Genomic DNA, 16,378 nt, shown 5'->3' with positions numbered 1-16,378 from the left:
TCACTTGAAATATTAAAACAAAACAAAACAACCCAACAGCTACTCCTGGGTCCTACCCATTCTGTTTACATTGTGATGGACTATAGGCCAGTGGGTTGGGGGAGAGGCAGGGGCTCCTGCTTTGCTAGTGACCCGCTTTAGTCTGACAGAAATGCTGGTTCAAGGCAGGGAGGAGCATGGGCCCTGAATCAGCCTGCACACCTCTCATGGGGTCAGGTCAAATAATGTGGCTGAGAGAGAAAAAAAGAAAAAAAAGAATAATGTGGCAGACCTGAAATATGGTCTTTATAAAAATAAAGGATTATCTGTCTTATGATAGAAGGGAAAATATTAAGTATAACCCTTGATGATCCTCATCGTTAACTCATTTGGTTCTTTTATGGTCCAATGAGGTAGGCTGCCAAATATCACCACCTCCCATTTTAACAAAAACCCTAAAGTTCCAGGAGGTAAAGAGTCTTGGCCAAGATGACCCACCTGCCGTATGGGCGGGAAGGCTAGACCCTGGGTCCGCAGCTATTTCCTTTTGCCACAAGACCTGTCCGCGGTGGGGCTGACACCCCGCCTGTGTCCGTCCGCCCAGGCTCCGCTGCCAGAGTGTGGAACGTGGACCCGGGTCTGGGTACTCACCCTGCCCCGGGTGCCTGCTCTCGAACAGTGGCCATTACAGACCCGGAAGGGGCTCCCAGGATGGATGAAAACAGGAGCAGATATAGGGTCAGAAGAGGATCAACTAAAGGGAGCCATGCAGTGTTGAGAGAGAGGAGACTGTTAGAGAGGATCCAAGGACCTAATTAGATCACACGTTTGACGAGAAGGGGGACAACCAAACACCACTCCCAAGGCAGGAAGTCTGGTGGGTGTGGAAGCAGCTGGAAGCTGTTAGAGGGCTCCAGGCCAGCCACCCGGCTGGGCTCCAGACCTCTGTACCCCTCCTCCCCTCCTCTTCTCTCCGTGCCCCACCCTTCCTCCTCCACTGCTGTGGCCAGGGCACAAGAACCATGGCTGGCTGCGAGCCCCACCTTTCTCTCTCTCCCTTGTTCTGAGGACAGGATGATGGGGGGGAGAAACCTACCCTGCAGGGCAAGGGGGCACGAAATGTAGGCGGCATCCAAAAAGTCAGTGATCGAGATGGATTAATATTTTATTCATGGAATAGTTTTCAAAATAAAAATGCAAAAAAAAAATCCATGATAAATGACATGTTTTAAATAGAAACCGGATCGGTACTACTGAATTTCCCTGTTGTCTGAGCAGTACGGCTATTGATCCTGTCTTTACTTAAAACTGTTGATACTGTGTTCTTGATGAAACTGGGGCACTAATTTTGATTTTTTTTTTTTAAATATTGCTCTTGATAATTGAGTATTTTGACACTCCTTCAATGTTGCACCTACAAGGGGACTCCCATCCCTTACCTTAGTCAGCCCTGTTCCAGGATGAGGCTGGGGGCGGGGGGCGGTCTGGGAGGGAGCTGGGAAGACTGGACAAGGCCCAGAAAGGGCTAGGGAGGGTCCCTGCACTCTTCAAAAAACCTTAAGCATGAATAACAAACAAACAAACAAAAAAGCTGAGGAATTCTTCTAGATTAGAGGGGAATAAAGAGACATGGTCCTGGATTTGGATTCTAATGACTTTATTAGGACGACTGGTAAAATTTAAATGTGGACTGTATATTAGATACTAGTCCTGCATCAATGTTAAGTTCCCTAAATCTGTTCATTTGTACCGTGGTTATGCAAGAGAATATCCTTGTTTTTAAAAAGGGAAAAAAAAAAAAGATGATGCAGAAAGAAGGGCCCCCCGAGGATAAAAGCTGCCTGAGAGCGGCATGAAGCCCGCCCCGCCAGCCCCTGCCCCATGCTCTGGTCCGGCTCTCCTCCTGTTCTGGGCAGTCCCAAGAGGGAACAGTAGGAAATGGGGTTGGCAGAAAGGCTTGTCCAAAAGATCGGGTATTAGAGGACTGGCTGGACAGTTTCCTCCCAAAACAAGAATTAATTTTGAATTCCCACATCACTCCTCACCCTCCCCAGGAAGACTTGACAAGTGGCACCTAAAAGAAAATTAACACCTACCCAAGCACATTCTCTGCTTCACTTCCCGGGGTTGGTACTGTGATCCTGCCTAAGGAGCAGGAACCTGAGAGGTCAGGTAAGTAGCCTGGAGCTACAGGCTTAGGAAGTAGCAGAGCTGGGATTACAGCCCAGGACACAGTCCAAAGCCGGCTCTCTTCCCACTTCATGTTAGTTGTGCAACTTGAAATTCCCTTCTCATGCATCATCCTACAAACTAATCCTTTAGTTTATTTTTACTGAGTTGAATCTGCATTGGTCTTGAGATTTTTGGCTCTGGAGTCAGACTGCCCCAGTTACAATCCTGGCTCCACCAGTGACTGACTAAAGGGCTCTGGGCGAGTAACTCAACCTCTCTGTGCTTTTATCCCCCCATCTGTGAAAAGGGATAATATATGCACCTACCTCATAGGCTTGTCATAGGATTATATGAGATTATGCAAGTAGAGAATATAAGAGAGGTGTTGGCAACCGAGTATATGATCAGTAAATGCCAGTAATCATTCTTATCTATGCCTCTGCCTTGCACTGTTCATTCATAGCAAGCAATGGCCTAATTCTGACTATAAAGCCCCTTGGCATGTTAATACATAAGAAAGGATGCTTAATAATTGCTCCGAGAGAAGTTCTTCATCAAGATGGCACTTAGCAGGGCACCTGGGTGGCTCAGTCGTTGAGCGTCTGCCTTCAGCTTGGGTTGTGGTCCCGGGGTCCTGGGATCGAGCCCCGCATCGGGCTCCCTGCTCGGTGGGAAGCCTGCTTCTCCCTCTCCCACTCCCCCTGCTTGTGTTCCCTCTCTCACTGTCTCTCTCTCTCTGTCAAATAAATAAATAAAATCTTAAAAAAAAAAAAAAAAAGATGGCACTTAGCGATCCCTAAATCTAGTCTGTAATGCTTTTAAGCCACTATGCACCTCAGACCAAGAGATCATCTGCAGTGGTCACCTGTCCCCCCATCCTTAGGAGCCAGAATAATCAACATCTGAGAATCTCTGATGGGAGGGAGGTCTGCCCCTAGCATACTTTGAACTAGGATATGGATATTTTTCTCCTGGGTCACATCACACTGGGAAGTTGAAAAGCAAGTCATTTCCAGGGACTACGTCACTGGGCAGGAGTTAACGGAGAAGACCCAAGTTCTAGTGCTTGCACTATACCCACCCAGCAAGAAAATGCAGGCAAGTGCTTGCCCCTTGGAGCCTGCTGGACAGGAGACTGGGAATCACCTTGCCTGGAGACCTGAGGACTTCAGGTTCTTCGAGAAAGCCCCTCTCTCGGGCTAATTTCTCATCAGGAGCCTTGTCCCCATTGCAGAGGTTTGGGTTCAGCTAGGGAGGACCCATAGCACAAGAAGGAACATAAACCAACAGATTATTCATTGCAGGTGCTAAAGCAAGGCAGGCCAACGGCAGGGTGGCCAAAGGTCAAGCACCAGTCAGGTTTAGCCAAGATGGCCCCTCTGTGACAAAGGCAGGTCTGAAACAGGGCAATTTTCTAACTATAAACAGACACTCGAGAAGCCCCAGAGCACATACAGGCTTGCGTGGGGATGAGGATGAAGCATGGAAGACACCGGGAGGAGTATGTCTCGAGGACAGGGCTGCGTGAATTCAGTGGCAGCAAAGGAATGAGGGCAGGGGAAAATGTTGGTGCCTGGGGATGCTGGGGCAGAGCCAGCTCTTGTGGGGTCTGAAGCTTACACAATTGGAGGATTCCTCATCAAGAAAAAGACGACAAGGGCGCCTGGGTGGCTCAGTCGGTTAAGCGACTGCCTTCGGCTCAGGTCATGATCCTGGAGTCCCGGGATCGAGTCCCACGTCGGGCTCCCTGCTCGGCAGGGAGTCTGCTTCTCCCTCTGACCCTCCCCCCTCTCATGTGCTCTCTCTCTCTCATTCTCTCTCTCAAATAAATAAATAAAATCTTTAAAAAAAAAAAGAAAAGAAAAGAAAAAGAAAAAGACGACAAGTACAAATTAGATAGGGTCTTGAAAGGGGCTGCAACTGAACTGCACGGCTCACGGTAAGCCGGCCCCCACACTGTCCGCATCTCCGAGCACTGGGGCACGCTCACTCACCTGTGCTCGTCTGAGCCTCGCTGCCTCTACCTCAGCCCGATTTCGCCTTCCCTGCACACTGTGCTTTGCCTGACCTGACTTCTTCATGGCAGAGAGCGCAAACTATTGGCCCCGTACCTCGGACTTACATTCCTCCCCACCTCTGCGCAAGAGGTATTTGGGTTTTGCGCCATCGCACAAGTCTCCTCCAATGCACTACACCATCACCACTCCACCAGCCCCACCTTCCCCAAAGGGCGTCGCAGGGGCCCTCCAAGCTGCCAGAAGGGGCAACACCACAGCTCTCCCCGCCTCCTGGCCCCTTGCCTTCCAGCCCTGCACCCAGAGTTTGACCTTCTCTGCGGCTGGCTGCAGATGTGTTCTGTGTTGCAGAAATAGCCCAGCTCCTGGGCCCCTGCAGGCTCTCCCTCTGCTCCACTCGGAGACAACCCCACCTCCCAGGCTCCAGGGGAGTCAGGCAAGATCAGGGGGAAGTGCTCCGTTCTCCACTCCCCTCCCACATGCCCCTCACAGACAGAGCCAAGTGGGGCCTGCCTCCCCCCTGCTCCTTCCAGCCCCAGGACTTCTGCTCCATGTCTGCCATTACAGCAGATGGAGGGGAGAGGTTTGGCAGAGGAAGGCGTGAAGGAGGGCATCAAGAAAAAGGGGTGTAGCACCATGGAAAGATACACAATTTGACCCCCGTACAATTTGTCTCTTCTTGGAGGTTCATTTGGATAAAGGGCAGCAGTCAGCCAGAAATGGTTCCAAATCCCCTATATACCCTGGCACAGATTCCCGTTCTCTCATGCAAGAGGATGATTTCATAGTCACTGATTCAATCCTAACCTAAACAAGATGGTGGGCATCGGTCCTCCTCCTGAGCCCAGGATGGAATGAAGGACAATGGATTCAATTACATTATGAATAACTGAGTTTAGAAACAGTAATGGGCTTTCCAACTGTGAGGCTTTTAGATGTTGACGCGCTAGTGTCTGATGGAACAATAAAATCTTTTATAAAGGACTCTCCTAAAAGGATAGAGTTTATGGGGAAGGCGGGGTCCTGACCGGCCTTCTAGGTTCAGGTTCTGTGCCTTTGCCCCTCATGCGGAATGGCAGTGACACCACAGCCATGCCCTGGGTTCCTTCGGTCATAGTGCTGGGCCACCGACTAGGTACCTACCGGTCCCCATGATCAGGCAGGAAAAGAGCTGAACAAGCGAGGTCAGGGCTGTGTAAAGTCTTCAAGCCAAAGTCCTCTAGGCTTGGAGGCCCAAGAAGGCCTAACGTGTACTAGAAAGTACCCACCTTTTCTAGAAACTGTCCCCACCCCAACACCCACATAGCTACTGTGGTAACAGCCGTGTTCTTAAACCTGACACCATGTTCCCTTAGACGGGTAGCTACCTGGTCTCAACCCAACCGAAACTCTCCCCAGGGATGGGAACTGGGACTGAGAGAGAAAAGAGATCAATCCTTCTCCAGGTGACCTGTACACCAGGGAGCCGCTGGAGGCCATCTTTTGTACCCTGTAGATGGACCAGGAAGCTGAGCAGCCTCTCTGCAGTAAGAGGAAAGATTGAAGCCAGCACAAGGAGAGGAGCAAAAAAACATTGTACTTGTGGTGCTCGGCTTCTTGGTTCTCGTTTGTTCTTGTGATCCAGACATTTCTCTGACCCTTACAATAAAATCCCCTTTGGGGCTTAAGCTGCTTTGAGTAGCTTCAACATGTACTCAGAAGTCCTTATTGATACCAGAAAGAGGGACAAGATGACTTCTGGAGGACCCAACGTCTCATCAACTCTGCACACGTGGTTGGTATGAGGCGAAATGGAAGGTAAGCAGAGGAAGAAGGAAAGGGATTGGGATCCTCACCCAAAGGCAGCAGAAAACCAGGTCAGCCTGGAGAGCAGGTCATTGGAGAGGGCAAGGATGAGGGTAAGGGTCAGAGAAAACAGGAAAGTTTGCTACTACTCAGCTTAGAAAAGCTTCTGGGGGGCGCCTGGGTGGCTCAGCTGGTTAAGCGACTGCCTTTGGCTCAGGTCATGATCCCAGGGTCCTGGGATCGAGTCCCACATTGGGCTCCCGGCTCAGCGGGAAGCCTGCTTCTCCCTCTCCCACTCCCCCTGCTTGTGTTCCTGCTCTCGCTGTCTCTGTCTCTGTCAAATAAATAAATAAAATCTTTTAAAAAAAAGAAAAAAAGAAAAGCTTCTGGGATGTTTAGGAGGGAGCCGGCAACCACAGAGGGGAGCTAAGATCCCTAAGGAAGAGGGCAGGTGACCATTGCCGACAGAGGGAGTCGGGGAGCTCTGGGCCAACAAGCTGACTCACGTTTGAGACATGTTCTCAGAGGACAGCCCTTATTCAGGGGAGAAAAAACAAATCTTGTGCACTTTCCAAAGCAAATGGGGGTCTTTTGCTGCCTCAGAGCCTCACAGTGCTCTCAGGCCAAGGGGTCTGGTCCACCGCTCAGGCCTTCAGATAAACTACTTCCTTGGCACCCATTCCATGAGCTAACGGTCCCTTTAAGAATATTTTTTTTCCTATCTGTTCTCCAGTTGGCTGGAGCAGATGTTCCTTGTTCCTATGGCAATGAACCTACCACCCTTCCTAATGGGTATCTTCCTAGTGAAGGGCACAGCACAGCCACTCCATTACAAGAGCAGAGTTCGCGGGCGTCAGGCTCCTCACTGCACGGGAACACCGTGGACACCTGTGTGCCTAGATTTTAGGAGTTCAGATCTTATCTGACCTAGAGATGGCCCAGGCCTGGCAGCTGTCCTCTGACAGCACGTGAAGGTAGAAGGAGGGAGGTTTTCTACGCCATTGCCCCCACAACAGACCAATGTCCGTCTTTCCAATCAAGGGTTAAAAGCACATGGTGAATCTTCAGATTAAATTAGCACTTCCTTTGACCTTTTTTCACATCGCTAATGAAGACCAGTGAGACCCCCTAATTGAATTCTTGTTTCAAGCTGCACATCACTCTCACCCATATCTGGGCTTTGTGATCCTTCCAGACAGTCCTTCTCGGAAGACCAGTCCCTACTCAAGGCAAGACTTGCACAGTCAGGCAATGGGTGGGGAAGCCGGAAGCACTGTGCATTCCTCTGGTTCTGCACGGGGGTTGTTTCCATTGCAGATGATGCTTCTCTCACTAAACCCAATTTGACCCCATTTGTTCTTGGCTCTCTCAGCCCCCATGAAGCCAGCTGGATTCTTCTTGTAAGCCACAAAGTTGACTGAACTTTAGCTTCCTCTCTTCTGAGCTTTAAGCCTACTGGGATCCCACAAGTCAATGTATAAATAAGAACAAGCCAATAAATGATCCCTATTAGATGTGCAAAAAGCACCTCCCTCATTGGGGATGACTCCAAAGTCAGAGCTCCCCACCCTCACCCTCAACTCTCCTTCACTCGCTGCTGGAGAGGTAAAGTGTGCCACACGTTGGAGGAAGAAGCCTGGCCCTGGAGGCAGACAGCTCCGGACTGGAATCACCCCTATTGGCTGAATGGCCTTAGGCAAGTTACTAATCCTCTCTGAGCCCTACCTTCCTCCTCTGTAAAATAGGAATGCTAATTGCACCCGATAGGATTCTATGAGGCGTACAGAACCACAATGCCTTAACAGCATCCCCAAATCCACAAACACCTAAAAATTAAGCATTTTTTTCCTAACTCAACGGATGGCAGACCCCAACCTGACTCGAACCTAATTAGCAACAAAGCGTGACCTGAACTGGCATGAGACTCTTTATAGCCTTTCTTTATCCCAGTTATGTGACTCTTTAGATAAGCGTTGCTGCAGAAATATTAATATGTTTGATTTGGGAGCTGCTCCAGACCCTGCTGGAGGTTTGATGTAGTACACAGTATGTGCATCATGTTACCCACAGACCGGCTGTGGGCTGTCTATATTGCTCCTCCGGCCCCTGAAGACAGGGGTTTCAGGAGAGCCACCAGAGTTATTTAGGCTAAAGATACTGACAGACATTGCACTTGCCTTATTGCAATCTGGATCTTTCCCGGGTCCCTGGTTCCTGCAGCCTTGAGCCAGGTCCCTGGAACACAAGGTGGCATGGGGCAAGGGAGAGGATCCAAAGACCAGCCCATCAGCCCATAAGAATTGCTGCCTCCCACTTGAACAGAGTGGGCAGAGGCCACGTGTTGTTGTTATTTGGTTGGACTTCAGGTATAGACATGCCTGAATATTCCAAGCCTGCCTCCCAACTCCCCACCTCATTGGGCTTCCCGCCCTCTCTCTACCCCATCACCACCCCACAACTCCATCTGTGCTACCCACTCCCTAGAGGCCTTCCCAGGAGAACAAGTGTCTAAGCCTCAGGGAACACTAAGGGGTGGAGGGGTCCAAAGTTTGTGGAGAGTTGGGCCGAAGGAAGGAAGAGACACTGAGTGTGAGAAAGATGATGAAGATGGGCCACTCTAGGGTGAGAAACAAACACATCCAGCACACAGTGGAACAGGTTTGGCGTGTTTCTCCTGATGCTGTTTCATGGCCCCAGGAGGCTTTTAAAATGGGAGACTAGCCCTGGCCAATAACTGTGAGCAATATCGGGCGATTGGTCCTCTCAGATCTCTTGGCTCTAGCTGTACATTTTAGGGATTTACTGGTGATTATGAAGGACTTGACCCATTCCGAGGCACAGTCATCCAGGTGGGCTTCTAATTCTGACCCTGGATCTGCTGTCTCAAGAATACCTGTCTCATCCTGCCACCTCGAGCCAACAGACACTTTTTCAACAGACATACAGCTGCAGGACACAGACCTGCAGACTCTACCTCGTGGAGCAGTAAGTCTACCTGAAGTTCTGGGAAAGGCCCTGCTGTCAATCAAATGGAGACCTGAGGTGTGTTAAGTAGGATGGTGGCAATCAAATTCACCCCCCTCATTTTACAGATGAGGAATCAGGAGGCCCAGAGAGGGACTGAGTTGCCCAAGATCAGGCAGCCAGTTGAAGACAAAGGTGGCCTTGGAGTCCAGAGCTTGCTTTCCATAGTCTTCACCATGATAAGGATGGGGACATCTTGAAGGTCCCAATCATGTACTTGTTGACCTTTATAGCCAGAAAAAGCCATGCTGAGTGGTTAACACCTTCTGCCCTTCTGGCTTGAACATCAGAAGAGATCTTAATCTCCAGGAACTTGGCTGTATGCCCTGACTCTGTGTCCCAAACTTATCCAAAGTTTAAGACAAAATCCTCATTAAAGCCTCCCTGAGGAAAGCCACCATTGATGGTGACCAGAGATATGCTAAGAGAACAATTGCCATGTCACCATCATCGGCCTGCCCCACACCCAGGTAGGGCCATCACATGGACTGCGGAGGACTCTAACCTGCAGAAATTCCTCAGGTGGCAGAGATCTTTGATTTGCACGTCTTCGATCCTTTTTCACTTTGTCTCCCTCCCTCTGGCTGCTTTGAATAGGTCTATGGTGTCTGTCATCAGTCACAGCTGTGTGTTTTTCTCTAGCTGTTCTTGAGTCCTGTGCTGTTCTATTGACCCATCACTACCCAGCAACCTTTTGGAGAGGAGACTTTCATGCACTGGGGCTTGGTCTTCCAAGTCCGAACCTGAGGCTCCCATGTTTCTCACCAGCTTGTTCTACTTCTCCCTCTGCCCCAAGCAAGCTTGAGGTGAGGCTGTGCTACTCACTCCCCCAAGTTTAACAACCTGAGTCAAACCTCAGTTGCTTTCCTAGGCTCGGAGGGCTCTTGTTTCAGAACATGAAAATGGGGAAAAATCAGAAAATTCTTTCCTTGGCATCTGCTTTCAGAAAAACGGTCCTAGGAGAAATCTCAAAAAGAGCATCTACTTCAATGTCTAGGGTGATTCCAAACTGATTTTCCCTTTAACGCATTCTCCCCTAGAGGTCTGCACACTTGCACACCCAACCATGTGACTCAGTCTGGCAGCTAGGGCTGCCTGGGGATTCCCACATATTTGTTGCTATTCTAGGCCTGACTCCTCAGAAGGTGGAAGACTCAGACGTTCTCATGGCTCCAGGAGCCTGCACTGCAGATTTGGGAAAATTACAGTTGATATTCTTGGGAGTTCAAGAAGATCCACCATTTCAAAAACTGATGGCAAGATTTTTAAGTGCCCTTAACTCTTGACCATCTAAAGGGGTATTTCCAAATGACTAACACTGGACACCAGATATAAAATATACCTCATACTGCTCCCATAATCCAATCCACAAATTCCCTCTCTCTTCCAAGGATAGAAAATGATTTCCATTGTTTCCAAAAGATACTACAGGAATTAAGAATTGGCAAAGCCTGATATTGGAGCCCCTGAGAGAAGGGAGTCTTTGACTCTCTGATAAAGAGGAGGAAGAAGTAAGAGCATATTCCTTTGCCAGAGAGTAGCCTTTTCTGGGAGGTAAGAACCTCCCACAGCTTTTAAAAATGAGAAAACCAAGACTCATTATGAGTTTATCATGACCCAAGGACCCACAGGGAAAGAAGAGTGGTGACAAGGCCCGAATCCAGGTTTTCAGGTATCTGCCCCAAAGAGCTGTTATCAGGGAAATTCTCATCTGTTTGGAGAAGGTCCTGCCTGGAGGCAAGATTTTTGGATTCCGTGCACCAGTTAAATTTCAAAAAATGAAATTTAAGGAACCACTATAAGGCTGCCAACTTTTTATTTTGCCAAATAAGGACATTTTAAGAGCCCAACTACCATCCACTCTCACCACCAGCTCATGAAAAGAATAAAAAAGCCATAACCCAGAATAAATATTGGAGCAGATCTTCTGCCCCTGAAAGAAAACCTTTGAACTGAATATATTTTGTTTTCTGGGGAAAAATAAAAGATCAGTATGTTTTCCCTATTTCTCTCATTTCACCTCAGACCGGTGAAACTCTGTCACTGACCCAAAAGTGATAATCGTTGGGCCAGGTGACCTCTCTATGCCCCTTTTAGCTTAAGCCTGGAAATTAAGAGAAAGACCCTAAGCTTTAGAGATTTGGACCTTCCCAGGAGACCTGAGCTGGACAAATGTGGGAGGGAGACGGGAGAAATGAACACACACGCTATGCCTTGCGTATGGGAACGCACTCTTTCAGCTACAAAGACCTGAACAGATGTTGGTTGCTGTGTTCATAAATTCAGTGTTCAGGGAGCATCGACCTCCACGTGGAGCCTCCCAAGTTTTGGGGAGCCCCCTGGACTGTTCAGCCCCCTCGCCTGTCAAGATAAGCTGGGGAGAAGAGGGAAGAAGCCAATCTACCCCACCGAGTCAAGAATGACCTGAGAGATAAAGGCAGCCTCTGGTGAGTGGTCAAGGGCAGCAAACCAGGCGTGACACAGACAGAGACCCACTGATGCCATTTCACACATACAGTTCAGAGCCCAGTGAGGACGGACTTTCTTCCAGGGAGCAGCTGCTCCGCTCTGCCTACCACAGAGAATCGCTTCTTGCTCACGGTTCTGATGAGGAAGGCATGGGGGAGGAAGAGGACAGAGAGGTGGATGCGGCACTGTGGTATGGAGGAAAAAATACAAAAAAGGCCCTGGATGAGGAGCTGGATCTTGATCCTCATCCTTGACCACCTGCTGACTAACCATGTGTCCTATGGTACCTCTTGGTTCTGGTTTCCTCATCTACATGGTAGGAATGATATTCTCTCTGTCTCCCTTATGGGACTGCAGTTAGACTATGAGACCCTTGAGGACAGAACCAGGTTTTCTTTTTTTTTTTTCTTTTTTTTAGAGAGACTGTGTGTGCATGCATGCACAAGTGGGGTGGGGGAGGGGGAGAGGGAGAGAGAGAAGAATCTTCAAGCAAACTCCCGCTGAGTGCAGAGCCTGACGCGGGGCTCATTCTCACAATCCATGGATCATGATCTGAGCAGAAACCAAAGTTGGACGCTTAATCGACCGAGCCACCCAGGTGCCCCCAGAACCAGGTCTTATCCATATCTGGACCTCAATATCTAACACAATACCCAGGAGAGGAAAGCGATTGGTAAACATCTGCTAAACTTAGAGCCAGAATGGGAGAGTGTCTGTGAAAGCGCGCTCCGTGCTGGGAAGCTCTGCACAATTGAATAAAAGGAAGGGTTATTGTTATCCATTGGCCAAAATTATGTATGCATCACACCATCTGTCAAATATACAAAGACACTGGAATTCTCTTTGGAAGTAGATGGTGATCGTAAATAAAAAATAATTTTTAAATGCCCATAGTTTCAAATATAACCATACTGTACAGCCCATTAATTATATTGCCTAATAAATAGCTGTGTGATTGCATCCCAGATTCAACCGCACTATACAATTTCCTTTCTGAGAATGTGTCTTTACTTCCCTTTGTCCTGCCCACATCGCCTCTCATCCATCTATCTCATTGTATTCAGAAGTCAGTAGATAAACCCCGGTTCTCTCTCCTATTTGAGGTTACATCTATATTGAGAGTTGAGGTCCCTTGGCTGGCTGCAGCTTTGGAAGGTACCAGAGCTTAGGACTCCCTGGCCCTCTCTCTTTATTCCTTCCCATCCACCGTGTTCTGCCTCCAGCTCACTCTGCTGCAGTCCATTTCCAATGCTTATCTCATCACCCTAAACCTGCTTTTCAAAAGCCACCTCCAGGCTCCTGCCGAGTCTCATGGGCCTGGCCCACCCACCATCTCTGCTGGACCCTTCCACACAGGGTGTGCTGCCCATGGGCATGACTATACCAACAGGTCTCAGCAGCCAGGGCAGGCTGCCCATGGGCATGACTATACCAACAGGTCTCAGCAGCCAGGGCAGGCTGCCCACCCACCAGCCCCCGTAGGAGGTAAGGCTCTGGTCTCTGCTCCTGGCCACTGAGAAACACCATGCAAATCCTGGGAAGGCAGACCCACATGCAGCCAGCCTTACCCCACCACCCACCAATCACCTCCCCACCCAAATTTCTGCTTTCGGGAGGAATGCCAAGTCCTCCATGCCCTCTCACCCACCCACCCCTTGTCCCAGGCATTGGCCTGCATCCTGCCCAATTCTGAGACACGGAGAAGAAAAGGCTCCTGGCACTTGTCTCTCACAGCTTTGATCTCTTTAGCCTGGTTCAAGCTAATTCCACATGCTGGTTACACCCTCCCACCACACAGACAGCTACAGTACTTACAGTTAGCTTTTTTGGGAGGGTTTCCAAGTGCCTGCAAAAACCAAGGCTGGCTCTGGGGGCATTAGTCCTCTAGATGCCTATCTCCAGGACAGACCCATGTTCCTAAGCTCCCTCCGTAGCCCCCTACCTCCAAGTAAGGAAATAGTCACATTCTAGAAGTCAGAAGGGTTTTCCTAACTTTTTGATGGACATGCATGGGACATTCTTATTTGTTAGTAGAGAAAGGAATTAAATGAAAGAAGAAGAAAATTTGCTTTCCAAATATAATAGAAGTGCCCCCAGTACACATGCCCCCCCCACACATTCTTTCTCTCACTCTCTCCCTCCCTCCTGCCTCCCTCCCTCCTCTCTGTCGCTCACTCATTGTGAACCACTCCTCTTTGCCCAACATGTGCGCCCTTTTCCCGCCCCCCCCGCCCCCGTCCTCTCCACGGGAAGTCTGGGTAGCCCCAGTTCTTCCTAGCCTAGGTACCCCGGACCCCAGATTTTACCTTCCATGCTGGAAGTCAGGAACCAACTGGAAGACGCAGACAGCTGACTGGGAAGGAAGGAAACAACACTCCAGATCGGAGAAAATTGCCAGGGGTGGCCGATGCAGCTCCCATGAGAAGGAAGGAGACAGGGAGAGAGCCAGAGAATCCAGAATTTCCCTAGCCTTCCAGGAAGGCTCTGGTGTTAGCTCTCTCGCAGCTACAGCATTGCCTGAAAACCAGGGGAAAGTCTCCTGATAAAGTGGGGGTCTGAAATCTGAAACTGCAGGTTGGCTGAGTCCTATATAAACACACTCACACCCCTGGCTCCTGGGGTCTGATGGCTCACCCGCCCTCGTTCCCTTCTCCTCCCTCCCCACCCTGCCTGCAACTTGGTAACATCAGACAGCCCTCTAGCTGCAGCTCCTCTAGAAACCCCGAGCGGAGCCAAGCAGAGCCTGGCAGACACAGGAAGGGACCTGTCAGGCGCTGTCCACATCTCTCCCAGGCCCAACCCTAACCCCTCCAGCAGCGCAAGACCGGGTGCTCAAGTGGCCCTCAGGGTCAAGGCAGAAGAGCGATGGGCAAGTTCTCAGTTTAGGAGCAGAGATTTCTAGACTCCTCCTCCACATCAAGGAATAATATTTTCCTAAGGATCAGATTCCAGATAACTGGTCCGGCATAGACTAACTGCTAAACTCACCTTCCTCTCTACTCCTCTTCTGATTTTCCACATCTGGCTCTTATGGAGCCACCCTTTTTCCTTACGGTTCACCCACAATAGGATTAGGCCACATGAGAGTGAGAAGGGAAAGCATGGGGACAATGACCCCATTTTGCAGATGAGGGAGCTGAGGCCAGAAAGAGGAAACGGCTTGTCAAACCTGGGGAGTGACTCCCGGCCTGATTTGGCATCTTGGGTGGTAGAACCAAGAGAAGTCTTTCAAAGTCATATGGGAAAAAAAAAAGGCAGATGGAATCACATTTTAATACAACTAGATATTCACCTGAAGCACTGATTGTGAGAAAAATCATTTACCGTTGCTGGGCCTCAATTTCCTCAGTTGGAAAATGAAGCAAAATATACCACCCGAGAGAGTAACAATTCAAATAAGGTGAAGCAGTGGATAGGCAGGAGGCCCTCAGAAAGATCCACTGCCCTCCTGCTCGGGTCAGTATTGCACACCACCTGTTACCAGTCTGCTTCTCACTCAAGAAGGTAACTCTAAATTGCCTGTAGTATTTACTATTCCTTCAGGTCTTGGTTTACTCTTTCTCATGCATGGTCTTTATGTTAATCTGACTATTAACATCCATAGCTGACTAGATGCAGTGCTCAGAATGCAACACTTCGCTTCTATAAAGGGAGATCTTTGGCCTAGAGGCTGAGGTCACAGATTGGCACTGAAGATCTCCCCGCAGGTGTTTCTCACATCTCCACCTCCAGGCTCCAAGCCTCAGTCCCCTGGAGCCCAACCACCTACTGAGCATCTTCCTCAAGGGTAACTAGTCTTTGCCTTAAAGTCAGCATGTCTAAAATTAAGATTCACCATGCCCTGACCAACCATATGATAGTATTGATGTGGAGAAGTCTCCAAGACACAGGAAATGAGGATAGCGAGGGGCAGAGCAATTAACTTGGTATGCTACCATCTGGATTAAGAAATAATCTGTAACTACCTGTATGTTTCTACAGAGCCGGGGTCAGTAAATTTTTTATGTAAAGGGTTAGAGAGTAAATATTTTCAGGGCCAGTAAATATTTCATGGGCCATGGAGTCTCTGCTGCAAATACTCAATTCTGCCTTTATTGTGCAAAAGCAGCCGCGGACAATATGTAGACAAACCAGCATAAACAAATGAGCATGAGTCAATTCGCATAAACAAATGAGCATAAACGAATTAACATAAACAAATGAGCGTGGCTGTAAACAAGACTCTACTTATGGATATTACAACTTGAACTTCATATCATTTTAATGAATCAAAAATCCTATTTTTTTTTCAACCATTTAAAATATAAGCCCCACTTTTGGCTCATGGTTCATAACAAATGAGGTGGTGCGATGGATTTGGCCCGTGGGTCTTGGCTGAGACTGGCTTAGAGCATCTCAGGAGGGACACACCAGACACTGGTAACAGTGGTCACCTCCGAGGAGGGAGCTGGGAGCAGATCCGCGACGGAGCAGGAGGGAAACTTTTCGCTGGAAACTATTCTGTGCCATTTGAAAACTGCAAACTACACAGGTCAGACGCGGTCAATTATTCATGGGCTCGCCATCCAAGTTCTCTTACTTCTATTAATATCAACGTTAACTGTCCCAGGCTCGTAACCCCCAGGTCGACTTTGTCTTTCTCCCACCCAAGTCTGTTACCCGACAGTAATCGGTGCCCAAAATCCACTGGCCCAGTTCACCCCAGTGCCTCAGCCCACAACTAGCTAGCTATTCCTCTCCCAAGCACGCCTATTATTGCCCTCTACCACTCCACTGTCCTGTCCTACAGCCTTCTTCCCTCAGCTGACTTTCTACTTGGGTCAGGCTCGTTTCCAAGAGAGACTAAAGCCTTTGAAGGACTGGGACTGACTAGTCATTCCTTGCCTTCCCTCTCCGCTCTTACATCAGGGCCTTACACCTAATGGAATGCCATA

The 16,378-nt window shown here is 49.1% G+C and overlaps 1 protein-coding gene across 2 annotated transcripts in view; it reads right to left on the bottom strand.

The window, feature by feature from the left end:
* Positions 1–16,378, bottom strand: part of PLEKHA6 (pleckstrin homology domain containing A6) — a 139,478-nt gene that overhangs the window by 61,779 nt on the left and 61,321 nt on the right. The window contains exon 4 of one of the 2 annotated variants that reach the window (XM_064593958.1): positions 13,751–13,961. The exons of the other annotated variant lie outside the window; for it this stretch is intronic. Coding sequence (XP_064450028.1) covers positions 13,751–13,961 — 211 coding nt within the window. The remainder of the gene's footprint in view (positions 1–13,750; positions 13,962–16,378) is intronic. 2 annotated transcript variants of the gene reach the window in all.

The sequence above is a fragment of the Mirounga angustirostris genome, unplaced genomic scaffold (genome assembly GCF_029215605.1).
Source record: "Mirounga angustirostris isolate CCGP_5_RB_7025 unplaced genomic scaffold, mMirAng1.0.hap1 SCAF_6, whole genome shotgun sequence".
In the NCBI taxonomy this organism is placed as follows: domain Eukaryota; kingdom Metazoa; phylum Chordata; class Mammalia; order Carnivora; family Phocidae; genus Mirounga; species Mirounga angustirostris.
Note: the sequence above shows the minus strand (reverse complement) of the source record. Positions and strands in the feature narration are given on the sequence as shown.